At 50.9% G+C, this 22290-nt stretch overlaps 2 protein-coding genes across 2 annotated transcripts in view; one reads left to right on the top strand and one right to left on the bottom strand.

Annotated features, from left to right (window-relative positions):
- Positions 1-2055: 2055 nt before the first annotated feature.
- LOC142188679 (retinol dehydrogenase 14-like) lies at positions 2056-6265 on the top strand. Its single transcript, XM_075261918.1, has 4 exons — positions 2056-2143; positions 3440-3631; positions 5014-5123; positions 5970-6265. Exons 1-4 carry the CDS (start codon positions 2056-2058, stop codon positions 6168-6170), a joined length of 591 nt encoding a protein of 196 aa, XP_075118019.1. The 3' UTR covers positions 6171-6265.
- A 3403-nt stretch (positions 6266-9668) lies between these two features.
- Positions 9669-22290, bottom strand: part of LOC142188680 (uncharacterized) — a 46763-nt gene continuing 34141 nt past the window's right edge. The window contains exons 2-4 of the mRNA XM_075261919.1: positions 20673-20824; positions 14707-14873; positions 9669-11190 (exon numbers count right to left, since the gene is read on the bottom strand). Coding sequence (XP_075118020.1) covers positions 9880-11190; positions 14707-14873; positions 20673-20823 — 1629 coding nt within the window. The 5' untranslated portion in view covers position 20824 and the 3' untranslated portion in view covers positions 9669-9879. The remainder of the gene's footprint in view (positions 11191-14706; positions 14874-20672; positions 20825-22290) is intronic.

Here is a 22290-nt window from a genome sequence, read left to right as displayed (position 1 = left end):
GACTAATATAATAATGTACAGAGCACCATGGGATTAATATAATAATGTACAGAGCGCCATGGGAGTAATATAATAATGTACAGAGCGCCATGTGATTAATATAATAATGTACAGAACACCATGGGATTAATATAATAATGTACAAAGCACCATGGGATTAATATAATAATGTACAGAGCGCCATGGGAGTAATATAATAATGTACATAGCACCATGGGATTAATATAATAATGTACAGAGCACCATGGGATTAATATAATAATGTACAGAGCACCATGGGCATAATATAATAATGTACAGAGCACCATGGGATTAATATAATAATGTACAGAGCACCATGGGATTAATATAATAATGTACAGAGCGCCATGGGATTAATATAATAATGTACAGAGCGCCATGGGATTAATATAATAATTAACAGAGCGCCATGAGACTAATATAATAATGTACACAGAGTCATGGGATTAATATAATAATGTACAGAGCACCATGGGATTAATATAATAATGTACAGAGCACCATGGGAGTAATATAATAATGTACAGAGCACCATGGGATTAATATAATAATGTACAGAGCGCCATGGGATTAATATAATAATGTACAGAGCGCCATGAGACTAATATAATAATGTACAGAGCACCATGGGATTAATATAATAATGTACAGAGCGCCATGGGAGTAATATAATAATGTACAGAGCGCCATGTGATTAATATAATAATGTACAGAACACCATGGGATTAATATAATAATGTACAAAGCACCATGGGATTAATATAATAATGTACAGAGCGCCATGGGAGTAATATAATAATGTACATAGCACCATGGGATTAATATAATAATGTACAAAGCACCATGGCATTAATCTAATAATGTACAGGGCACCATGGGATTAATATAATAATGTACAGCACCATGGGATTAATATAATAATGTACAAAGCACCATGGGATTAATATAATAATGTACAGAGCACCATGGGATTAATATAATAATGTACAAAGCACCATGGGATTAATATAATAATGTACAGAGCACCATGGGATTAATATAATAATGTACAAAGCACCATGGGATTAATATAATAATGTACAGAGCACCATGGGATTAATATAATAATGTACAGAGCACCATGGGATTAATATAATAATGTACAGAGCACCATGGGATTAATATAATAATGTACAAAGCACCATGGGATTAATATAATAATGTACAGAGCACCATGGGATTAATATAATAATGTACAGAGCACCATGGGATTAATATAATAATGTACAGGGCACCATGGGATTAATATAATAATGTACAGCACCATGGGATTAATATAATAATGTACAAAGCACCATGGGATTAATATAATAATGTACAGAGCACCATGGGATTAATATAATAATGTACAAAGCACGATGGGGGGGCCATCAGGGTTACACAGGGGGCCATCAGGGATACACAGGGGGCCATCAGGGTTACACAGGGGGCCATCAGGGATACACAGGGGGCCATCAGGGTTACACAGGGGGCCATCAGGGATACACAGGGGGCCATCAGGGTTACACAGGGGGCCATTGCCAGTGGGATAAGTTAACTCTACAGAAGTAATGCATCACTAGGAGAATTTGGCTTCTCCCTGAGTCCCCTGATTGGTTAGTGGAGAGGGGGGTGTATGGAGGGACGGGGTTTAGGCCACTACCTTATATTCCAGTCTATATAGTTGTATAGGAGACCTCTATAGGTGACCAGTGGTAGACCTGCTTAGGAGTAGGAGCTGTGCAGAGAACATGGAGGAGGGCAGGAATTACTGGCTAGGAGACATCTGGTGCCGATCAGTCTCATCACTCGCTTGCAGTAGATCTGCCCTGGTAGGACTACTAGTTCCAGACTACCCCCATCTCCCCCTACATCCCCCCACTCCCCTATACATCTTATAGGGGATTTATTAACCTTTTATCTCATCAGTTTTTCTAATCTTTCTTTAGTAAGAAATTTATTTCCCAACACTGTGACTCAGCGCGGTAGTGACCGGAACGTCTTGTCCTTTCAGGGATGCCGTACTCCATCACTCCTGAGGGACTAGAGGTCACATTTGCCACAAACCACCTGGGCCCCTTCCTGCTCACCCACCTGCTGCTGGGTAAGTACCTGTCCTCAATATAAGACCTGCTGGTGGTCAGTAAGGCCCCGGAGCAGACCTGACCAATCAATCCACATGATAGCCTGGCCATACAGACCAGACCTGACCAATCATTCCACATGATAGCCTGTCCATATAGACCAGACCTGACCAATCAATCCACGTGATAGCCTGTCCATATAGACCAGACCTGACCAATCAATCCACGTGATAGCCTGTCCATATAGACCAGACCTGACCAATCAATCCACGTGATAGCCTGTCCATATAGACCAGACCTGACCAATCAATCCACGTGATAGCCTGTCCATATAGACCAGACCTGACCAATCAATCCACGTGATAGCCTGGCCATACAGACCAGACCTGACCAATCAATCCACGTGATAGCCTGTCCATACAGACCAGACCTGACCAATCAATCCACGTGATAGCCTGGCCATACAGACCAGACCTGACCAATCAATCCACGTGATAGCCTGGCCATACAGACCAGACCTGACCAATCAATCCACGTGATAGCCTGTCCATACAGACCAGAAGTAACCAATCAATCCACGTGATAGCCTGGCCATACAGACCAGACCTGACCAATCAATCCACGTGATAGCCTGGCCATACAGACCAGACCTGACCAATCAATCCACGTGATAGCCTGGCCATACAGACCAGACCTGACCAATCAATCCACGTGATAGCCTGTCCATATAGACCAGACCTGACCAATCAATCCACGTGATAGCCTGTCCATATAGACCAGACCTGACCAATCAATCCACGTGATAGCCTGGCCATACAGACCAGACCTGACCAATCAATCCACGTGATAGCCTGGCCATACAGACCAGACCTGACCAATCAATCCACGTGATAGCCTGTCCATACAGACCAGACCTGACCAATCAATCCACGTGATAGCCTGGCCATACAGACCAGACCTGACCAATCAATCCACGTGATAGCCTGGCCATACAGACCAGACCTGACCAATCAATCCACGTGATAGCCTGTCCATATAGACCAGACCTGACCAATCAATCCACGTGATAGCCTGTCCATATAGACCAGACCTGACCAATCAATGTCCATATCTAGCCCAGTATTCGTGGACACGAGTGGGTCACCACAGATGAGACGACCATATCTGAGATAAGTCCTAGGGCTCTACCTATGGGGAGACATTGCTGATAATTCTGGTGCCTGGTGGTGAATCTGCCCTGTCTTTGAGCATGGGGTGTCATGTGGGGTGTCATGTGGGTATCATGTGGGGTCACAGTCCTATGTCTCGCCCATCAGACCTCCTGAAGAGAACCGCACCAAGTCGCATCGTCTTCCTGTCCTCATTCATGCACGGCCAGGGTGACGTGGACACCAGTAACCTATGGGGCAAGAACCTGGAGAAGAAAAAGTTCAACGACGCGTACAACTGCACCAAGCTGATGAACACCATCTGTGCCAAGGAGCTGTCCACCAGGCTGCAGGGGACGGGTGAGAGCGGGCAGGACACTGGGGGGGGGTGGGGAGGTAGGACACTGCGGGGGGTGGGGAGGTAGGACACTGGGGGGGTGGGGAGGTAGGACACTGGGGGGGGAGGTAGGACACTGGGGGGGTGGGGAGGTAGGACACTGGGGGGGGAGGTAGGACACTGGGGGGGGAGGTAGGACCACTGGGGGGGGAGGTAGGACACTGGGGGGGGGAGGTAGGACACTGGGGGGGGGAGGTAGGACACTGGGGGGGGGAGGTAGGACACTGGGGGGGGGGAGGTAGGACACTGGGGGGGGGAGGTAGGACACTGGGGGGGGGGAGGTAGGACACTGGGGGGGGGGAGGTAGGACACTGGGGGGGGGAGGTAGGACACTGGGGGGGGGGAGGTAGGACACGGGGGGGGAGGTAGGACACTGGGGGGGGAGGTAGGACACTGGGGGGGGGAGGTAGGACACTGGGGGGGGGGAGGTAGGACACTGGGGGGGGGGAGGTAGGACACTGGGGGGGGGAGGTAGGACACTGGGGGGGGGGAGGTAGGACACTGGGGGGGGGAGGTAGGACACTGGGGGGGGAGGTAGGACACTGGGGGGGGAGGTAGGACACTGGGGGGGAGGTAGGACACTGGGGGGGGTAGGACACTGGGGGGTGGGGGGGTAGGACACTGGGGGGTGGGGGGGTAGGACACTGCGGGGTGGGGGGTAGGACACTGCGGGGTGGGGGGGTAGGACACTGCGGGGGGTGAGGTAGGACACTGGGGGGGTGGGGGAGTAGGACACTGGGGGGGTGGGGAGGTAGGACACTGGGGGGGTGGGGAGGTAGGACACTAGGGGGGGGGAGGTAGGACACTAGGGGGGGGGAGGTAGGACACTAGGGGGGGGAGGTAGGACACTGGGGGGGGGAGGTAGGACACTAGGGGGGGGGAGGTAGGACACTAGGGGGGGGGAGGTAGGACACTAGGGGGGGGAGGTAGGACACTAGGGGGGGGGAGGTAGGACACTGGGGGGGGGAGGTAGGACACTGGGGGGGGGGAGGTAGGACACTGGGGGGGGAGGTAGGACACTGGGGGGGTAGGACACTGGGGGGTGGGGGGGTAGGACACTGGGGGGTGGGGAGGTAGGACACTGGGGGGGGGGGGGGGTGACCTCCTGAATGTCCAGGACTCAGAGACGCTTCCTAGAGGCTGCAGACTCTGCTCCATCACACACTAGGAGGCTGCACATGGCGGTGTACACTAGGAGGCTGCACATGGCGGTGTACACTAGGAGGCTGCACATGGCGGTGTACACTAGGAGGCTGCACATGGCGGTGTACACTAGGAGGCTGCACATGGAGCAGATCTGGGCGAGGGCAGGACACCATCAGTGACGGTCACTTTATACCCTCAGGGGTGACAGTGAACAGTGTGAACCCCGGGATTGTCCTGACCGACGCCATGAGGTACTACAGTGTCCTGCTCAGACTCGTCTTCAACATCATCGGATTCTTCTTCTTTAAGGTGAGAACGAGGTCATGTGACCTAGGGCTAAGAATGAAGTGTCCTTATCCCCCCCCCCCCTATGTCTGTACAGCCTCCCTCCTGTCCTCCCTCCTGTCCTCCCTCCTGTCCTCCCCTCCTCCATGTCTGTACAGCCTCCCTCCTGTCCTCCCTCCTCCATGTCTGTACAGCCTCCCTCCTGTCCTCCCTCCTCCATGTCTGTACAGCCTCCCTCCTGTCCTCCCTCCTCCATGTCTGTACAGCCTCCCTCCTGTCCTCCCTCCTCCATGTCTGTACAGCCTCCCTCCTGTCCTCCCTCCTGTCCTCCCTCCTGTCCTCCCTCCTCCATGTCTGTACAGCCTCCCTCCTGTCCTCCCTCCTGTCCTCCCTCCTGTCCTCCCTCCTGTCCTCCCTCCTGTCCTCCCTCCTCCATGTCTGTACTGCCTCCCTCCTGTCCTCCCTCCTGTCCTCCCTCCTGTCCTCCCTCCTGTCCTCCCTCCTCCATGTCTGTACAGCCTCCCTCCTGTCCTCCCTCCTGTCCTCCCTCCCTCCTCCCTCCTCCATGTCTGTACAGCCTCCCTCCTGTCCTCCCTCCTGTCCTCCCTCCTGTCCTCCCTCTCTCCTCCCTCCTCCATGTCTGTACAGCCTCCCTCCTGTCCTCCCTCCTCCCTCCTCCCTCCTGTCCTCCCTCCTGTCCTCCCTCCTCCCTCCTCCCTCCTGTCCTCCCTCCTGTCCTCCCTCCTGTCCTCCCTCCTGTATGTCTGTACAGCCTCCATCTTCCAGGTTCTCCCTCGTAGCTCCGCCATCTTTGCCTCCTCCATTACTGTCTTCTCTCTCTTCCTCCTCTCACTTCTGTTGTGTTCTCAGACTTCGGAGGAGGGGGCCGCCAGCACCATTTTCTGCTCTGTATCAGAAGAGGCCGAAGGCCTGAATGGGAAGTTCATAGACAGTGACTGCGCCATTGTGCTGCCCTCCGAGAAGACCCGGGACCCGGCTGTCAACAAGAAACTATGGGAGGCCTGCGAGTCAGCGACTAATCTGAGCAATGGAACCGGAGGGAGGTCGTAAATACAGGAGAGACACCAGGAGACCTCCAGGGGCCAAAGACTCAGGCCGGGGGGGGGGTCTTATGGGCTCCACTGAGGGCCACAATTACCTCATGAAACCTGTAACCAATGAACACACCAGGCCCGAAATAAAGTTATGTCATTTATAACGTGTGTAATAATCTCATAAAACATGGAGGACCTGACACAAGAGCTTACACTCTAGAGAGGAGACATCATGGAGAAGACCTGACACAAGAGCTTACACTCTAGATAGGAGGGACATCATGGAGAAGACCTGACACAAGAGCTTACACTCTAGATAGGAGGGACATCATGGAGAAGACCTGACACAAGAGCTTACACTCTAGAGAGGAGACATCATGGAGAAGACCTGACACAAGAGCTTACACTCTAGATAGGAGACATCATGGAGAAGACCTGACACAAGAGCTTACACTCTAGATAGGAGACATCATGGAGAAGACCTGACACAAGAGCTTACAATCTAGATAGGAGAGACATCATGGAGAAGACCTGACACAAGAGCTTACACTCTAGAGAGGAGACATCATGGAGAAGACCTGACACAAGAGCTTACACTCTAGATAGGAGACATCATGGAGAAGACCTGACACAAGAGCTTACACTCTAGATAGGAGACATCATGGAGAAGACCTGACACAAGAGCTTACACTCTAGAGAGGAGACATCATGGAGAAGACCTGACACAAGAGCTTACACTCTAGATAGGAGACATCATGGAGAAGACCTGACACAAGAGCTTACACTCTAGAGAGGAGACATCATGGAGAAGACCTGACACAAGAGCTTACAATCTAGAGAGGAGACATCATGGAGAAGACCTGACACAAGAGCTTACAATCTAGATAGGAGACATCATGGAGAAGACCTGACACAAGAGCTTACACTCTAGATAGGAGACATCATGGAGAAGACCTGACACAAGAGCTGACACTCTAGATAGGAGACATCATGGAGAAGACCTGACACAAGAGCTTACAATCTAGATAGGAGACATCATGGAGAAGACCTGACACAAGAGCTTACAATCTAGATAGGAGACATCATGGAGAAGACCTGACACAAGAGCTTACACTCTAGATAGGAGAGACATCATGGAGAAGACCTGACACAAGAGCTGACACTCTAGAGAGGAGACATCATGGAGAAGACCTGACACAAGAGCTTACACTCTAGAGAGGAGACATCATGGAGAAGACCTGACACAAGAGCTTACAATCTAGAGAGGAGACATCATGGAGAAGACCTGACACAAGAGCTTACACTCTAGATAGGAGAGACATCATGGAGAAGACCTGACACAAGAGCTTACACTCTAGATAGGAGACATCATGGAGAAGACCTGACACAAGAGCTGACACTCTAGATAGGAGACATCATGGAGAAGACCTGACACAAGAGCTGACACTCTAGATAGGAGAGACATCATGGAGAAGACCTGACACAAGAGCTTACACTCTAGAGAGGAGACATCATGGAGAAGACCTGACACAAGAGCTTACACTCTAGAGAGGAGACATCATGGAGAAGACCTGACACAAGAGCTTACACTCTAGAGAGGAGACATCATGGAGAAGACCTGACACAAGAGCTTACACTCTAGAGAGGAGACATCATGGAGAAGACCTGACACAAGAGCTGACACTCTAGATAGGAGAGACATCATGGAGAAGACCTGACACAAGAGCTGACACTCTAGAGAGGAGACATCATGGAGAAGACCTGACACAAGAGCTTACAATCTAGATAGGAGAGACATCATGGAGAAGACCTGACACAAGAGCTTACACTCTAGATAGGAGAGACATCATGGAGAAGACCTGACACAAGAGCTTACAATCTAGAGAGGAGACATCATGGAGAAGACCTGACACAAGAGCTTACACTCTAGAGAGGAGACATCATGGAGAAGACCTGACACAAGAGCTTACACTCTAGAGAGGAGACATCATGGAGAAGACCTGACACAAGAGCTTACACTCTAGATAGGAGACATCATGGAGAAGACCTGACACAAGAGCTTACACTCTAGATAGGAGACATCATGGAGAAGACCTGACACAAGAGCTTACACTCTAGAGAGGAGACATCATGGAGAAGACCTGACACAAGAGCTTACACTCTAGATAGGAGAGACATCATGGAGAAGACCTGACACAAGAGCTGACACTCTAGAGAGGAGACATCATGGAGAAGACCTGACACAAGAGCTTACACTCTAGAGAGGAGACATCATGGAGAAGACCTGACACAAGAGCTTACACTCTAGAGAGGAGACATCATGGAGAAGACCTGACACAAGAGCTTACACTCTAGATAGGAGAGACATCATGGAGAAGACCTGACACAAGAGCTTACACTCTAGATAGGAGAGACATCATGGAGAAGACCTGACACAAGAGCTTACAATCTAGATAGGAGACATCATGGAGAAGACCTGACACAAGAGCTGACACTCTAGATAGGAGACATCATGGAGAAGACCTGACACAAGAGCTGACACTCTAGATAGGAGAGACATCATGGAGAAGACCTGACACAAGAGCTTACACTCTAGATAGGAGACATCATGGAGAAGACCTGACACAAGAGCTTACACTCTAGAGAGGAGACATCATGGAGAAGACCTGACACAAGAGCTTACACTCTAGAGAGGAGACATCATGGAGAAGACCTGACACAAGAGCTTACACTCTAGAGAGGAGACATCATGGAGAAGACCTGACACAAGAGCTTACACTCTAGATAGGAGACATCATGGAGAAGACCTGACACAAGAGCTTACACTCTAGAGAGGAGACATCATGGAGAAGACCTGACACAAGAGCTTACACTCTAGATAGGAGACATCATGGAGAAGACCTGACACAAGAGCTTACACTCTAGATAGGAGACATCATGGAGAAGACCTGACACAAGAGCTTACACTCTAGAGAGGAGACATCATGGAGAAGACCTGACACAAGAGCTGACACTCTAGATAGGAGAGACATCATGGAGAAGACCTGACACAAGAGCTGACACTCTAGATAGGAGACATCATGGAGAAGACCTGACACAAGAGCTGACACTCTAGATAGGAGACATCATGGAGAAGACCTGACACAAGAGCTTACAATCTAGATAGGAGAGACATCATGGAGAAGACCTGACACAAGAGCTTACACTCTAGAGAGGAGACATCATGGAGAAGACCTGACACAAGAGCTTACAATCTAGATAGGAGAGACATCATGGAGAAGACCTGACACAAGAGCTTACAATCTAGATAGGAGAGACATCATGGAGAAGACCTGACACAAGAGCTTACAATCTAGATAGGAGAGACATCATGGAGAAGACCTGACACAAGAGCTTACACTCTAGATAGGAGAGACATCATGGAGAAGACCTGACACAAGAGCTTACAATCTAGATAGGTGACATCATGGAGAAGACCTGACACAAGAGCTTACAATCTAGATAGCATGTCCCTGGCAGCACACCTGACCCGATGCAGACAGTAAAGTGTTAATGAGCACTACATGTGGCCCTGGGAGCTCCTCCCCCTGCGGTGTGCGGGTCTAGGGTGGACCCCAATGACATCAGGAGGTCCCCGATACTACAGTGATGATGTCACCGATCCCTTAGGCCAATATTCCCCCATAAGAGGTGACTCTCGTAGTAGAGCGCCCCCCAGGGCCCCCTCACTGCCAGGTGATGCTGACGCTCCGCTTGTCTCTGCGTGCCTTCTCCTGCAGCTGGTGGTGGTCTCTACATGTCACATCCTTACAATGAGACAAGTCCAAAGTCCTCAGGTCATTCTTGGCCCTCAGGATCAGGGACGCCCCCCACTGGGTGATGTTACTGCTGCACAGCGACACCTCCCGAAGTCTCTGCAAAGGCTGTGGCTGGGGGGACCCATAAACCACCTCAAACACCCCATCAAGAGGAGCTGGGACCCCACACAGCGACAGGGACTCCAGCTTAGGGCAGCCCTTCAGAAGAGACACCAAGAACCCCCCAAGTTTGTGCTGGAAGATGGGAGGTAAGGCATCCTCGATCTCTAGCAGGAGGCTGAAGGTGTGGAGGTGCAGCAGTGGCAAAGGGTCACCTGGCCATGGGGGAAGCTCAGCTGCATCATCTATGGCCGTCTGGTGGGGCACAGTAAAGTGACTCTGAAAGCTCTGCAGGTTTGGACACCACGTTAGCAGGGTGGACACGGACTCCTGGTGGTGCCACAGCAGGTTCTGCAATGACAGCAGGCGCAGGCTCTTACTGATGGGATGGATGTTGCTCACTATGTCCTCCAAGCTCCTTGGGGGATGTTCGGGACAGTGAAGGGTCAGGTGGGTGAGGTTTGGCCATTGGACAAGACTCCATGAATCTTTGGTTTGGTTACTCAGAGAGATTGCGACCTCCTCCAGACCTTGGCACAGAGATCCCAATGTAGACAAGTCCTCCTCATCGAGGTCTTCAAGCTTCTTCAGGCGTAGTGAGGTGTCTGGTGTCCTGACTGGTCCATCGCACTTGCCCCCCCTTCCGGCCCTGGTTTTTGCAACCTCAACCAAAGAGGGAAAGTTTCCAGGAGGGAACCCATGAGGTCTCAAGGTCCTGAGGTACAGAAGGCGCATGGCCTGGGCTAGAGAAGGGTTGGCCAGCTGCTCAAGACTGGGAAGGGCCAGTAAGACAAAACATAAGGCATAGAGCCAGTGCTCGGGGTCACCTGGAGGAGTCACGTCCTGCAGGAGCAGCACTCTCATCATCTGGCAGCAGAACTGACCACTTTTTACATCGTACACCAAGGACAGCAGCGAGGACGGCAAGATCTTCTTACATCGGGAAATATCCAGCTCCTGAAGTCTCCGACAATGGATCCCAATGGCGGCCAAGACAAGCGAATCACAGTGAGTGTCTGCGAGGCCGAGCTTCAGGAGACGAGGCAGGCGCTCCATCAGCGAGGCCAGAGAGGCGGCAGGTACACGGCTACAGGAGTGGAGGTCCAGAGTGGTCAGGAGCTGCAGAGGAGCGGAGGACAGACATCAGACAGAGAGGAGGAGCGGAGGACAAACATCAGACAGAGAGGAGGAGCGGAGGACAGACATCAGACAGAGAGGAGGAGCGGAGGACAGACATCAGACAGAGAGGAGGAGCGGAGGACAGACATCAGACAGAGAGGAGGAGCGGAGGAAAGACATCAGACAGAGAGGAGGAGCGGAGGGCAGACATCAGACAGAGAGGAGGAGCGGAGGACAGACATCAGACAGAGAGGAGGAGCGGAGGACAGACATCAGACATAGAGGAGGAGCGGAGGACAAACATCAGACAGAGAGGAGGAGCGGAGGACAGACATCAGACAGAGAGGAGGAGCGGAGGACAGACATCAGACAGAGAGGAGGAGCGGAGGACAGACATCAGACAGAGAGGAGGAGCGGAGGACAGACATCAGACAGAGAGGAGGAGCGGAGGACAGACATCAGACAGAGAGGAGGAGCGGAGGACAGACATCAGACAGAGAGGAGGAGCGGAGGACAGACATCAGACAGAGAGGAGGAGCGGAGGGCAGACATCAGACAGAGAAGAGGAGCGGAGGAAAGACATCAGACAGAGAGGAGGAGCGGAGGGCAGACATCAGACAGAGAGGAGGAGCGGAGGACAGACATCAGACAGAGAGGAGGAGCGGAGGACAGACATCAGACAGAGAGGAGGAGCGGAGGACAGACATCAGACAGAGAGGAAGAGCGGAGGACAGACATCAGACAGAGAGGAGGAGCGGAGGGCAGACATCAGACAGAGAGGAAGAGCGGAGGACAGACATCAGACAGAGAGGAGGAGCGGAGGACAGACATCAGACAGAGAGGAGGAGCGGAGGACAGACATCAGACAGAGAGGAGGAGCGGAGGACAGACATCAGACAGAGAGGAGGAGCGGAGGACAGACATCAGACAGAGAGGAGGAGCGGAGGACAGACATCAGACAGAGAGGAGGAGCAGAGGACAGACATCAGACAGAGAGGAGGGGCGGAGGACAGACATCAGACAGAGAGGAGGAGCGGAGGACAGACATCAGACATAGAGGAGGAGCGGAGGACAGACATCAGACAGAGAGGAGGAGCGGAGGGCAGACATCAGACAGAGAGGAGGAGCGGAGGACAGACATCAGACAGAGAGGAGGAGCGGAGGACAGACATCAGACAGAGAGGAGGAGCGGAGGACAGACATCAGACAGAGAGGAAGAGCGGAGGACAGACATCAGACAGAGAGGAGGAGCGGAGGACAGACATCAGACAGAGAGGAGGAGCGGAGGACAGACATCAGACAGAGAGGAGGAGCGGAGGACAGACATCAGACAGAGAGGAGGAGCGGAGGACAGACATCAGACAGAGAGGAGGAGCGGAGGACAGACATCAGACAGAGAGGAGGAGCGGAGGACAGACATCAGACAGAGAGGAGGAGCGGAGGACAGACATCAGACAGAGAGGAGGGGCGGAGGACAGACATCAGACAGAGAGGAGGAGCGGAGGGCAGACATCAGACAGAGAGGAGGAGCGGAGGACAGACATCAGACAGAGAGGAGGAGCGGAGGACAGACATCAGACAGAGAGGAGGAGCGGAGGACAGACATCAGACAGAGAGGAGGAGCGGAGGGCAGACATCAGACAGAGAGGAGGAGCGGAGGACAGACATCAGACAGAGAGGAGGAGCGGAGGGCAGACATCAGACAGAGAGGAGGAGCGGAGGACAGACATCAGACAGAGAGGAGGAGCGGAGGACAGACATCAGACAGAGAGGAGGAGCGGAGGACAGACATCAGACAGAGAGGAAGAGCGGAGGACAGACATCAGACAGAGAGGAGGAGCGGAGGACAGACATCAGACAGAGAGGAGGAGCGGAGGACAGACATCAGACAGAGAGGAGGAGCGGAGGACAGACATCAGACAGAGAGGAGGAGCGGAGGACAGACATCAGACAGAGAGGAGGAGCGGAGGACAGACATCAGACAGAGAGGAGGGGCGGAGGACAGACATCAGACAGAGAGGAGGAGCGGAGGACAGACATCAGACAGAGAGGAGGAGCGGAGGACAGACATCAGACAGAGAGGAGGAGCGGAGGGCAGACATCAGACAGAGAGGAGGAGCGGAGGACAGACATCAGACAGAGAGGAGGAGCGGAGGACAGACATCAGACAGAGAGGAGGAGCGGAGGACAGACATCAGACAGAGAGGAGGAGCGGAGGACAGACATCAGACAGAGAGGAGGAGCGGAGGACAGACATCAGACAGAGAGGAGGAGCGGAGGACAGACATCAGACAGAGAGGAGGAGCGGAGGACAGACATCAGACAGAGAGGAGGAGCGGAGGACAGACATCAGACAGAGAGGAGGAGCGGAGGACAGACATCAGACAGACAGGAAGAGCGGAGGACAGACATCAGACAGAGAGGAGGAGCGGAGGACAGATATCAGACAGAGAGGAGGAGCGGAGGACAGACATCAGACAGAGAGGAGGAGCGGAGGACAGACATCAGACAGAGAGGAGGAGCGGAGGACAGACATCAGACAGACAGGAAGAGCGGAGGACAGACATCAGACAGAGAGGAGGAGCGGAGGACAGACATCAGACAGCGAGGAGGAGCGGAGGACAGACATCAGACAGAGAGGAGGAGCGTAGGACAGACATCAGACAGAGAGGAGGGGCGGAGGACAGACATCAGACAGAGAGGAGGAGCGGAGGGCAGACATCAGACAGAGAGGAGGAGCGGAGGACAGACATCAGACAGAGAGGAGGAGCGGAGGACAGACATCAGACAGAGAGGAGGAGCGGAGGGCAGACATCAGACAGAGAGGAGGAGCGGAGGACAGACATCAGACAGAGAGGAGGAGCGGAGGACAGACATCAGAAAGAGAGGAGGAGCGGAGGACAGACATCAGACAGAGAGGAGGAGCGGAGGACAGACATCAGACAGAGAGGAGGAGCGGAGGGCAGACATCAGACAGAGAGGAGGAGCGGAGGACAGACATCAGACAGAGAGGAGGAGCGGAGGACAGACATCAGACAGAGAGGAGGAGCGGAGGACAGACATCAGACAGAGAGGAGGAGCGGAGGACAGACATCAGACAGAGAGGAAGAGCGGAGGACAGACATCAGACAGAGAGGAGGAGTGGAGGACAGACATCAGACAGAGAGGAGGAGCGGAGGACAGACATCAGACAGAGAGGAGGAGCGGAGGACAGACATCAGACAGAGAGGAGGAGCGGAGGACAGACATCAGACAGAGAGGAGGAGCGGAGGACAGACATCAGACAGAGAGGAGGAGCGGAGGACAGACATCAGACAGAGAGGAGGAGCGGAGGACAGACATCAGACAGAGAGGAGGAGCGGAGGACAGACATCAGACAGAGAGGAGGAGCGGAGGACAGACATCAGACAGAGAGGAGGGGCGGAGGACAGACATCAGACAGAGAGGAGGAGCGGAGGACAGACATCAGACAGAGAGGAGGAGCGGAGGGTGGCGGGCCGAGCGCCTTACACTCACCTTACAGCGCACCGTCACAAGCTGCACCATCGCCTTATTGACCAGCCCTGCACACGAGCGCAGGCTCAGCTCCGTCAGGTGAGGCTGCAGCAGCAGGTGGAGGCCGGACTTAGTCAGCTTATGGGAGTCGCCCAGGATTCGGATCAGCTGCTGCACCAAAGGCCCAGCTGTGGAGGACGGACAGTTAGACAGAGAAGTGGTATGTAATCTGGTGTATCTAATCTGGTGTATCTAATCTAGTGTATCTAATCTGGTGTATCTAATCTAGCGTATCTAATCTGGTATATCTAATCTAGTGTATCTAATCTGGTGTATCTAATCTAGTGTATCTAATCTAGTGTATCTAATCTAGTGTGTCTAATCTAGTGTATCTAATCTGGTGTATCTAATCTGGTGTATCTAATCTGGTGTATCTAATCTAGTGTATCTAATCTGGTATATCTAATCTAGTGTATCTAATCTGGTGTGTCTAATAGAGTGTATCTAATCTAGTGTATCTAATCTGGTGTATCTAATCTAGTGTATCCAATCTGGTGTTTCTAATAGAGTGTATCTAATCTAGTGTATCTAATCTGGTGTGTCTAATCTGGTGTATCTAATCTGGTGTGTCTAATCTGGTGTGTCTAATCTAGTGTATCTAATCTAGTGTATCTAATCTAGTGTATCTAATCTAGTGTATCTAATTCGGTGTATCTAATCTAGTTTATCTAATTTAGTGTATCTAATCTGGTGTATCTAAATTGGTGTGTCGAATCTGGTGTGTCTAATAGAGTGTATCTAATCTAGTGTATCTGATCTGGTGTATCTAATCTAGTGTATCTAATCTGGTGTGTCTAATCTGGTGTGTCTAATAGAGTGTATCAAATCTAGTGTATCCAATGTAGTGTATCTAATCTCTGTATCTAATCTAGTGTATCTAATCTAGTGTATCCAATCTGGTGTTTCTAATAGAGTGTATCTAATCTAGTGTATCTAATCTGGTGTATCTAATCTAGTGTATCCAATCTGGTGTGTCTAGTCTGCTAGTCTGGTGTATCTAATCTGGTGTATCTAATCTAGTGTATTTAATCTGGTGTATCTAATCTAATGTATCTAATCCGGTGTGTCTAATAGAGTGTATCTAATCTAGTGTATCTAATCTGGTGTATCTAAACTGGTGTATCTAAACTGGTGTATCTAAACTGGTGTATTTAATCTAGTGTATCTAATCTGGTGTGTCTAATCTGGTGTTTCTAATAGAGTGTATCTAATCTAGAGTATCTAATCTTGTGTATCTAATCTAGTGTATCTAATCTAGCGTATCTAATCTGGTGTATCTAAACTGGTGTGTCTAATCTGGTATGTCGAATCTGGTGTGTCTAATCTGGTGTGTCTAATAGAGAGTATCTAATCTAGTGTATCTAATCTGGTGTATCTAATCTACTGTATCCAATCTGGTGTTTCTAATAAAGTGTATCTAATCTAGTGTATCTAATTCGGTGTATCTAATCTAGTGTATCTAATCTAGAGTATCTAATCTGGTGTGTCGAATCTGGTGTGTCTAATCTGGTGTATCTAATCTGGTGTGTCTAATCTGGTGTATCTAATCTAGTGTATCTAATCTAGTGTATCTAATCTAGTGTATCTAATCTAGTGTATCTAATTCGGTGTATCTAATCTAGTGTATCCAATCTGGTGTGTCTAGTCTGCTAGTCTGGTGTATCTAATCTGGTGTATCTAATCTAGTGTATCTAATCTGGTGTATCTAATCTAATGTATCTAATCCGGTGTGTCTAATAGAGTGTATCTAATCTAGTGTATCTAATCTGGTGTATCTAAACTGGTGTATCTAAACTGGTGTATCTAAACTGGTGTATTTAATCTAGTGTATCTAATCTGGTGTGTCTAATCTGGTGTGTCGAATCTGGTGTATCCAATCTGGTGTTTCTAATAGAGTGTATCTAATCTAGAGTATCTAATCTGGTGTATCTAAACTGGTGTGTCTAATCTGGTATGTCGAATCTGGTGTGTCTAATCTGGTGTGTCTAATAGAGAGTATCTAATCTAGTGTATCTAATCTGGTGTATCTAATCTACTGTATCCAATCTGGTGTTTCTAATAAAGTGTATCTAATCTAGTGTATCTAATCTGGTGTATCTAAACTGGTGTGTCTAATCTGGTGTGTCTAATCTGGTGTGTCTAATAGAATGTATCTAATCTAGCGTATCCAATCTGGTGTTTCTAATAGAGTGTATCTAATCTAGTGTATCTAATTCGGTGTATCTAATCTAGTGTATCTAATCTAGAGTATCTAATCTGGTGTGTCTAATCTGGTGTGTCGAATCTGGTGTGTCTAATCTGGTGTATCTAATCTGGTGTGTCTAATCTGGTGTATCTAATCTAGTGTATCTAATCTAGTGTATCTAATCTAATGTATCTAATTCGGCGTATCTAATCTAGTGTATCTAATTTAGTGTATCTAATCTGGTGTATCCAATCTGGTGTTTCTAATAGAGTGTATCTAATCTAGAGTATCTAATCTTGTGTATCTAATCTAGTGTATCTAATCTAGCGTATCTAATCTGGTGTATCTAAACTGGTGTGTCTAATCTGGTATGTCGAATCTGGTGTGTCTAATCTGGTGTGTCTAATAGAGAGTATCTAATCTAGTGTATCTAATCTGGTGTATCTAAACTGGTGTGTCTAATCTGGTGTGTCTAATAGAATGTATCTAATCTAGCGTATCCAATCTGGTGTTTCTAATAGAGTGTATCTAATCTAGTGTATCTAATTCGGTGTATCTAATCTAGTGTATCTAATCTAGAGTATCTAATCTGATGTATCTAAACTGGTGTGTCTAATCTGGTGTGTCGAATCTGGTGTGTCTAATAGAGTGTATCTAATCTAGTGTATCTAATGTAGTGTATTGAATCTAATATATCTAGTCTGGTGTATCTAATCTTAGATCTAATCTGGTGTGTCTAATAGAGTGTATCTAGTCTGGTGTATCTAATCTAGTGTATCTAATCTAGTGTATCTAATCTGGTGTGTCTAATCTGGTGTGTCTAATAGAGTGTATCTAGTCTGGTGTATCTAATCTGGTGTATCTAATCTAGTGTATCTAATCTGGTGTGTCTAATCTGGTGTGTCTAATAGAGTGTATTTAATCTAGTGTATCTAATGTAGTGTATCTAGTCTGGTGTATCTAATCTAGTGTGTCTAATCTGGTGTATGTAATCTAGTGTATCTAGTCTGGTGTATCTAATGTAGTGTATCTAGTCTGGTGTATCTAATCTAGTGTATCTAATAGAGTGTGTCTAATCTAGTGTATCTAATCTGGTGTATCTAATCTGGTGTGTCTAATCTGGTGTATCTAATCTAGTGTATCTAATCTGGTGTATCTAATCTGGTGTGTCTAATCTGGTGTATCTAATCTAGTGTAATGCTATTGTAGTGCCAATAGGACGGCTGCAAATCGCTGTATCCTTGTACATAAAAGAGGCCGGAACGGACAGAGACCAGAACGGACAGAGACCAGAACGGACAGAGGTCAGAACGGACAGAGGCCAGAACGGACAGAGACCAGAACGGACAGAGGTCAGAACGGACAGAGGCCAGAACGGACAGAGACCAAAACAGACAGAGACCAGAACGGACAGAGACCAGAACGGACAGAGACCAGAACGGACAGAGACCAGAACGGACAGAGACCAAAACAAACAGAGACCAGAACGGACAGAGACCAGAACGGACAGAGACCAGAACGGACAGAGACCAGAACGGACAGAGGCCAGAACGGACAGAGACCAGAACGGACAGAGACCAGAACGGACAGAGACCAGAACGGACAGAGACCAGAACGGACAGAGGTCAGAACGGACAGAGACCAGAACGGACAGAGACCAGAACGGACAGAGACCAGAACGGACAAAGACCAGAACGGACAGAGACCAGAACGGACAGAGACCAGAACGGACAGAGACCAGAACGGACAGAGACCAGAACGGACAGAGACCAGAACGGACAAAGACCAGAACGGACAGAGACCAGAACGGACAGAGACCAGAACGGACAAAGACCAGAACGGATAGAGACCAGAACGGACAGAGACCAGAACGGACAAAGACCAGAACGGACAAAGACCAGAACGGACAGAGGCCAGAGCGGACAGAGGCCAGAGCGGACAGAGGCCAGAACGGACAGAGACCAGAACGGAGAGGGGCGGACAGAGGCCAGAACGGACAGAGGCCAGAATGGACAGGGGCGGACAGAGGCCAGAATGGACAGAGGCCAGAATGGACAGAGACCAGAACGGACAGGGGCGGACAGAGGCCAGAACGGACAGAGGCCAGAACGGACAGAGACCAGAACGGACAGAGACCAGAACGGAGAGGGGCCAGAACGGACAGAGACCAGAACGGACAGAGACCAAAACGGAGAGGGGCGGACAGAGGCCAGAATGGACAGAGACCAGAACGGACAGAGACCAGAACGGACAGAGACCAGAATGGACAGGGGCGGACAGAGGCCAGAACGGATAGAGACCAGAACGGACAGAGACCAGAACGGACAGAGACCAGAATGGACAGGGGCAGACAGAGGCCAGAACGGACAGAGACCAGAATGGACAGAGACCAGAACGGAGAGGGGCCAGAATGGACAGGGGCGGACAGAGGCCAGAACGGACAGAGACCAGAATGGACAGGGGCAGACAGAGGCCAGAACGGACAGAGACCAGAACGGACAGAGACCAGAACGGAGAGGGGCGGACAGAGGCCAGAACGGACAGAGGCCAGAATGGACAGGGGCGGACAGAGGCCAGAACGGACAGGGGCGGACAGAGGCCAGAACGGACAGAGGCCAGAACGGACAGAGGCCAGAACGGACAGAGGCCAGAGCGGACAGAGAACAGAATGGAGAGGGGCGGACAGAGGCCAGAGCGGACAGAGGCCAGAGCGGACAGAGGGCAGAACGGACAGAGACCAGAACGGACAGAGACTGGAACGGAGAGGGGTGGACAGAGGCCAGAACGGACAGAGGCCAGAATGGACAGGGGCGGACAGAGGCCAGAATGGACAGAGGCCAGAACGGACAGAGGCCAGAACGGACAGGGGCGGACAGAGGCCAGAACGGACAGAGGCCAGAACGGACAGAGACCAGAACGGACAGAGACCAGAACGGACAGAGACCAGAACGGACAGAGACCAGAACAGAGAGGGGCGGACAGAGGCCAGAATGGACAGGGGCAGACAGAGGCCAGAATGGACAGAGGCCAGAACGGACAGAGGCCAGAACGGACAGAGGCCAGAACGGACAGGGGCGGACAGAGACCAGAATGGACAGAGGCGGACAGAGGACAGAACGGACAGAGGCGGACAGAGGACAGAACGGACAGAGGCCAGAGCGGACAGAGACCAGAATGGACAGAGGCGGACAGAGACCAGAATGGACAGAGGACAGAACGGACAGAGGCCAGAACGGACAGGGGCCAGAACGGACAGGGGCCAGAACGGACAGAGACCGGAACGGACAGAGGCCAGAGCGGACAGAGACCGGAACGGACAGAGGCCAGAGCGGACAGAGACCGGAACGGAGAGGGACGGACAGAGGCCAGAATGGACAGAGGTGGACAGAGACCAGAACGGACAGAGACCAGAATGGAGAGGGGCGGACAGAGGCCAGAACGGACAGAGGCCAGAACGGACAGAGGTGGACAGAGGCCAGAACGGACAGGGGCGGACAGAGGCCAGAGCGGACAGAGGCCAGAACGGACAGAGGCCAGAATGGACAGGGGCGGACAGAGGCCAGAACGGACAGGGGCGGACAGAGAGCAGAACCTACACCATGTATCAGTCAGGCGGACACGTATAACGAGATGTGTATGGCCCCTTACCCTGCGGGGGCACAGACCCTTCGGAGTTGTATACTACTGTGTGGGGTAAGTGCGCTCTCCATGTACACTGGATACGTGGGGCTGCAGTGCTCACCCAGCTGGTTGAAGGGCCCCTCGATGTACATGAAGTTGTAGTCCTCCATGTTCTTGTCGGTATAGTCAGTCATCCAGGTGCTCTGCATGTTCTCTGCGATGTTCTGCAGACACAGGCTGGTGAGACTCGCCACATCCCTGCCCAGTGACATCCTGCGGAAAAAAAGAGGGCAAAGATTAGACATAACAGGGCCCTAGGCTGGAGTAAGGGGCCAAACTATATAAAGGTAAGGGGGAGGAAGCCGTACAGTGTAATGTATACAGCAGGGGGCAGTGCAGTACAGTGTCAGATATACAGCAGGGGCAGTGCAGTACAGTGTCAGGTATACAGCAGGGGCAGTGCAGTACAGTGTCAGGTATACAGCAGAGGCAGTGCAGTACAGTGTCAGGTATACAACAGGAGGCAGTGCAGTACAGTGTCAGGTATACAGCAGGGGGCAGTGCAGTACAGTGTCAGGTATACAGCAGGGGGCAGTGCAGTAAAGTGTCAGGTATAAAGCAGGGGGCAGTGCAGTACAGTGTCAGGTATACAACAGGAGGCAGTGCAGTACAGTGTCAGGTATACAGCAGGGGGCAGTGCAGTACAGTGTCAGGTATACAGCAGGGGGCAGTGCAGTACAGTGTCAGATATACAGCAGAGGCAGTACAGTACAGTGTCAAGTATACAGCAGGGGGGCAGTGCAGTACAGTGTCAGATATACAGCACGGGCAGTGCAGTACAGTGTCAGATATACAGCAGGGGCACTGCAGTACAGTGTCAGGTATACAGCAGGGGCAGTGCAGTACAGTGTCAGATATACAGCAGGGGCACTGCAGTACAGTGTCAGTTATACAGCAGGGGCAGTGCAGTACAGTGTCAGGTATACAGCAGGGGCAGTGCAGTGTCAGGTAAATAGAAGGGGGAAGTGCAGTACAGTGTCAGGTATACAGCAGGGGGCAGTGGAGTATCAGGTATACAGCAGGGGGAAGTATAGTACAGTGTCAGGTATACAGCAGGGGGCAGTGCAGTGTCAGGTATACAGCAGGGGGCAGTGCAGTACAGTGTCAGATATACAGCAGGGGGCAGTGCTTTGCAGTGTCAGATATACAGCGGGGGGCAGTGCAGTACAGTGTCAGGTATACAGCAGGGGCAGTGCAATGCAGTGTCAGGAATATTGCAGGGGGCAGTGCAGTTTAATGTCAGGCATACAGCAAGGGGCAGTGCAGTGCAGTGTCAGGTATACAGCAGGGGGCAGTGCAGTGCAGTGTCAGGTATACAGCAGGGGACAGTGCAATGCAGTGTCAGATATACAGCAGGAGGCAGTGCAGTACAGTGTCATGTATAAAGCAGGAGGCAGTGCAGTAAAGTGTCAGGTATACAGCAGGGGGCAGTGCAGTACAGTGTCAGATATACAGCAGAAGGCAGTGCATTGCTGTGTCAAGTAAACAGTAGGAGGCAGTGCAGTACAGTGTCACGTATACAGCAGGGCAGTGCAGTACAGTGTCAGGTATACAGGAGGGGGCAGTCCAATGCAGTGTCAGGTATACAGCAGGGGGCAGTGCAGTAAAGTGTCATGTATACAGCAGGGGGCAATGCAGTACAGTGTCAGGTATACAGCAGGGGCAGTACAGTGTCAGGT

The sequence above is a fragment of the Leptodactylus fuscus genome, unplaced genomic scaffold, assembly GCF_031893055.1.
Source record: "Leptodactylus fuscus isolate aLepFus1 unplaced genomic scaffold, aLepFus1.hap2 HAP2_SCAFFOLD_623, whole genome shotgun sequence".
NCBI classification, from domain to species: Eukaryota; Metazoa; Chordata; class Amphibia; order Anura; family Leptodactylidae; genus Leptodactylus; species Leptodactylus fuscus.
The sequence above is the reverse complement of the archived record's forward strand: the minus strand, read 5'-3'. Positions and strand labels throughout refer to the sequence as shown.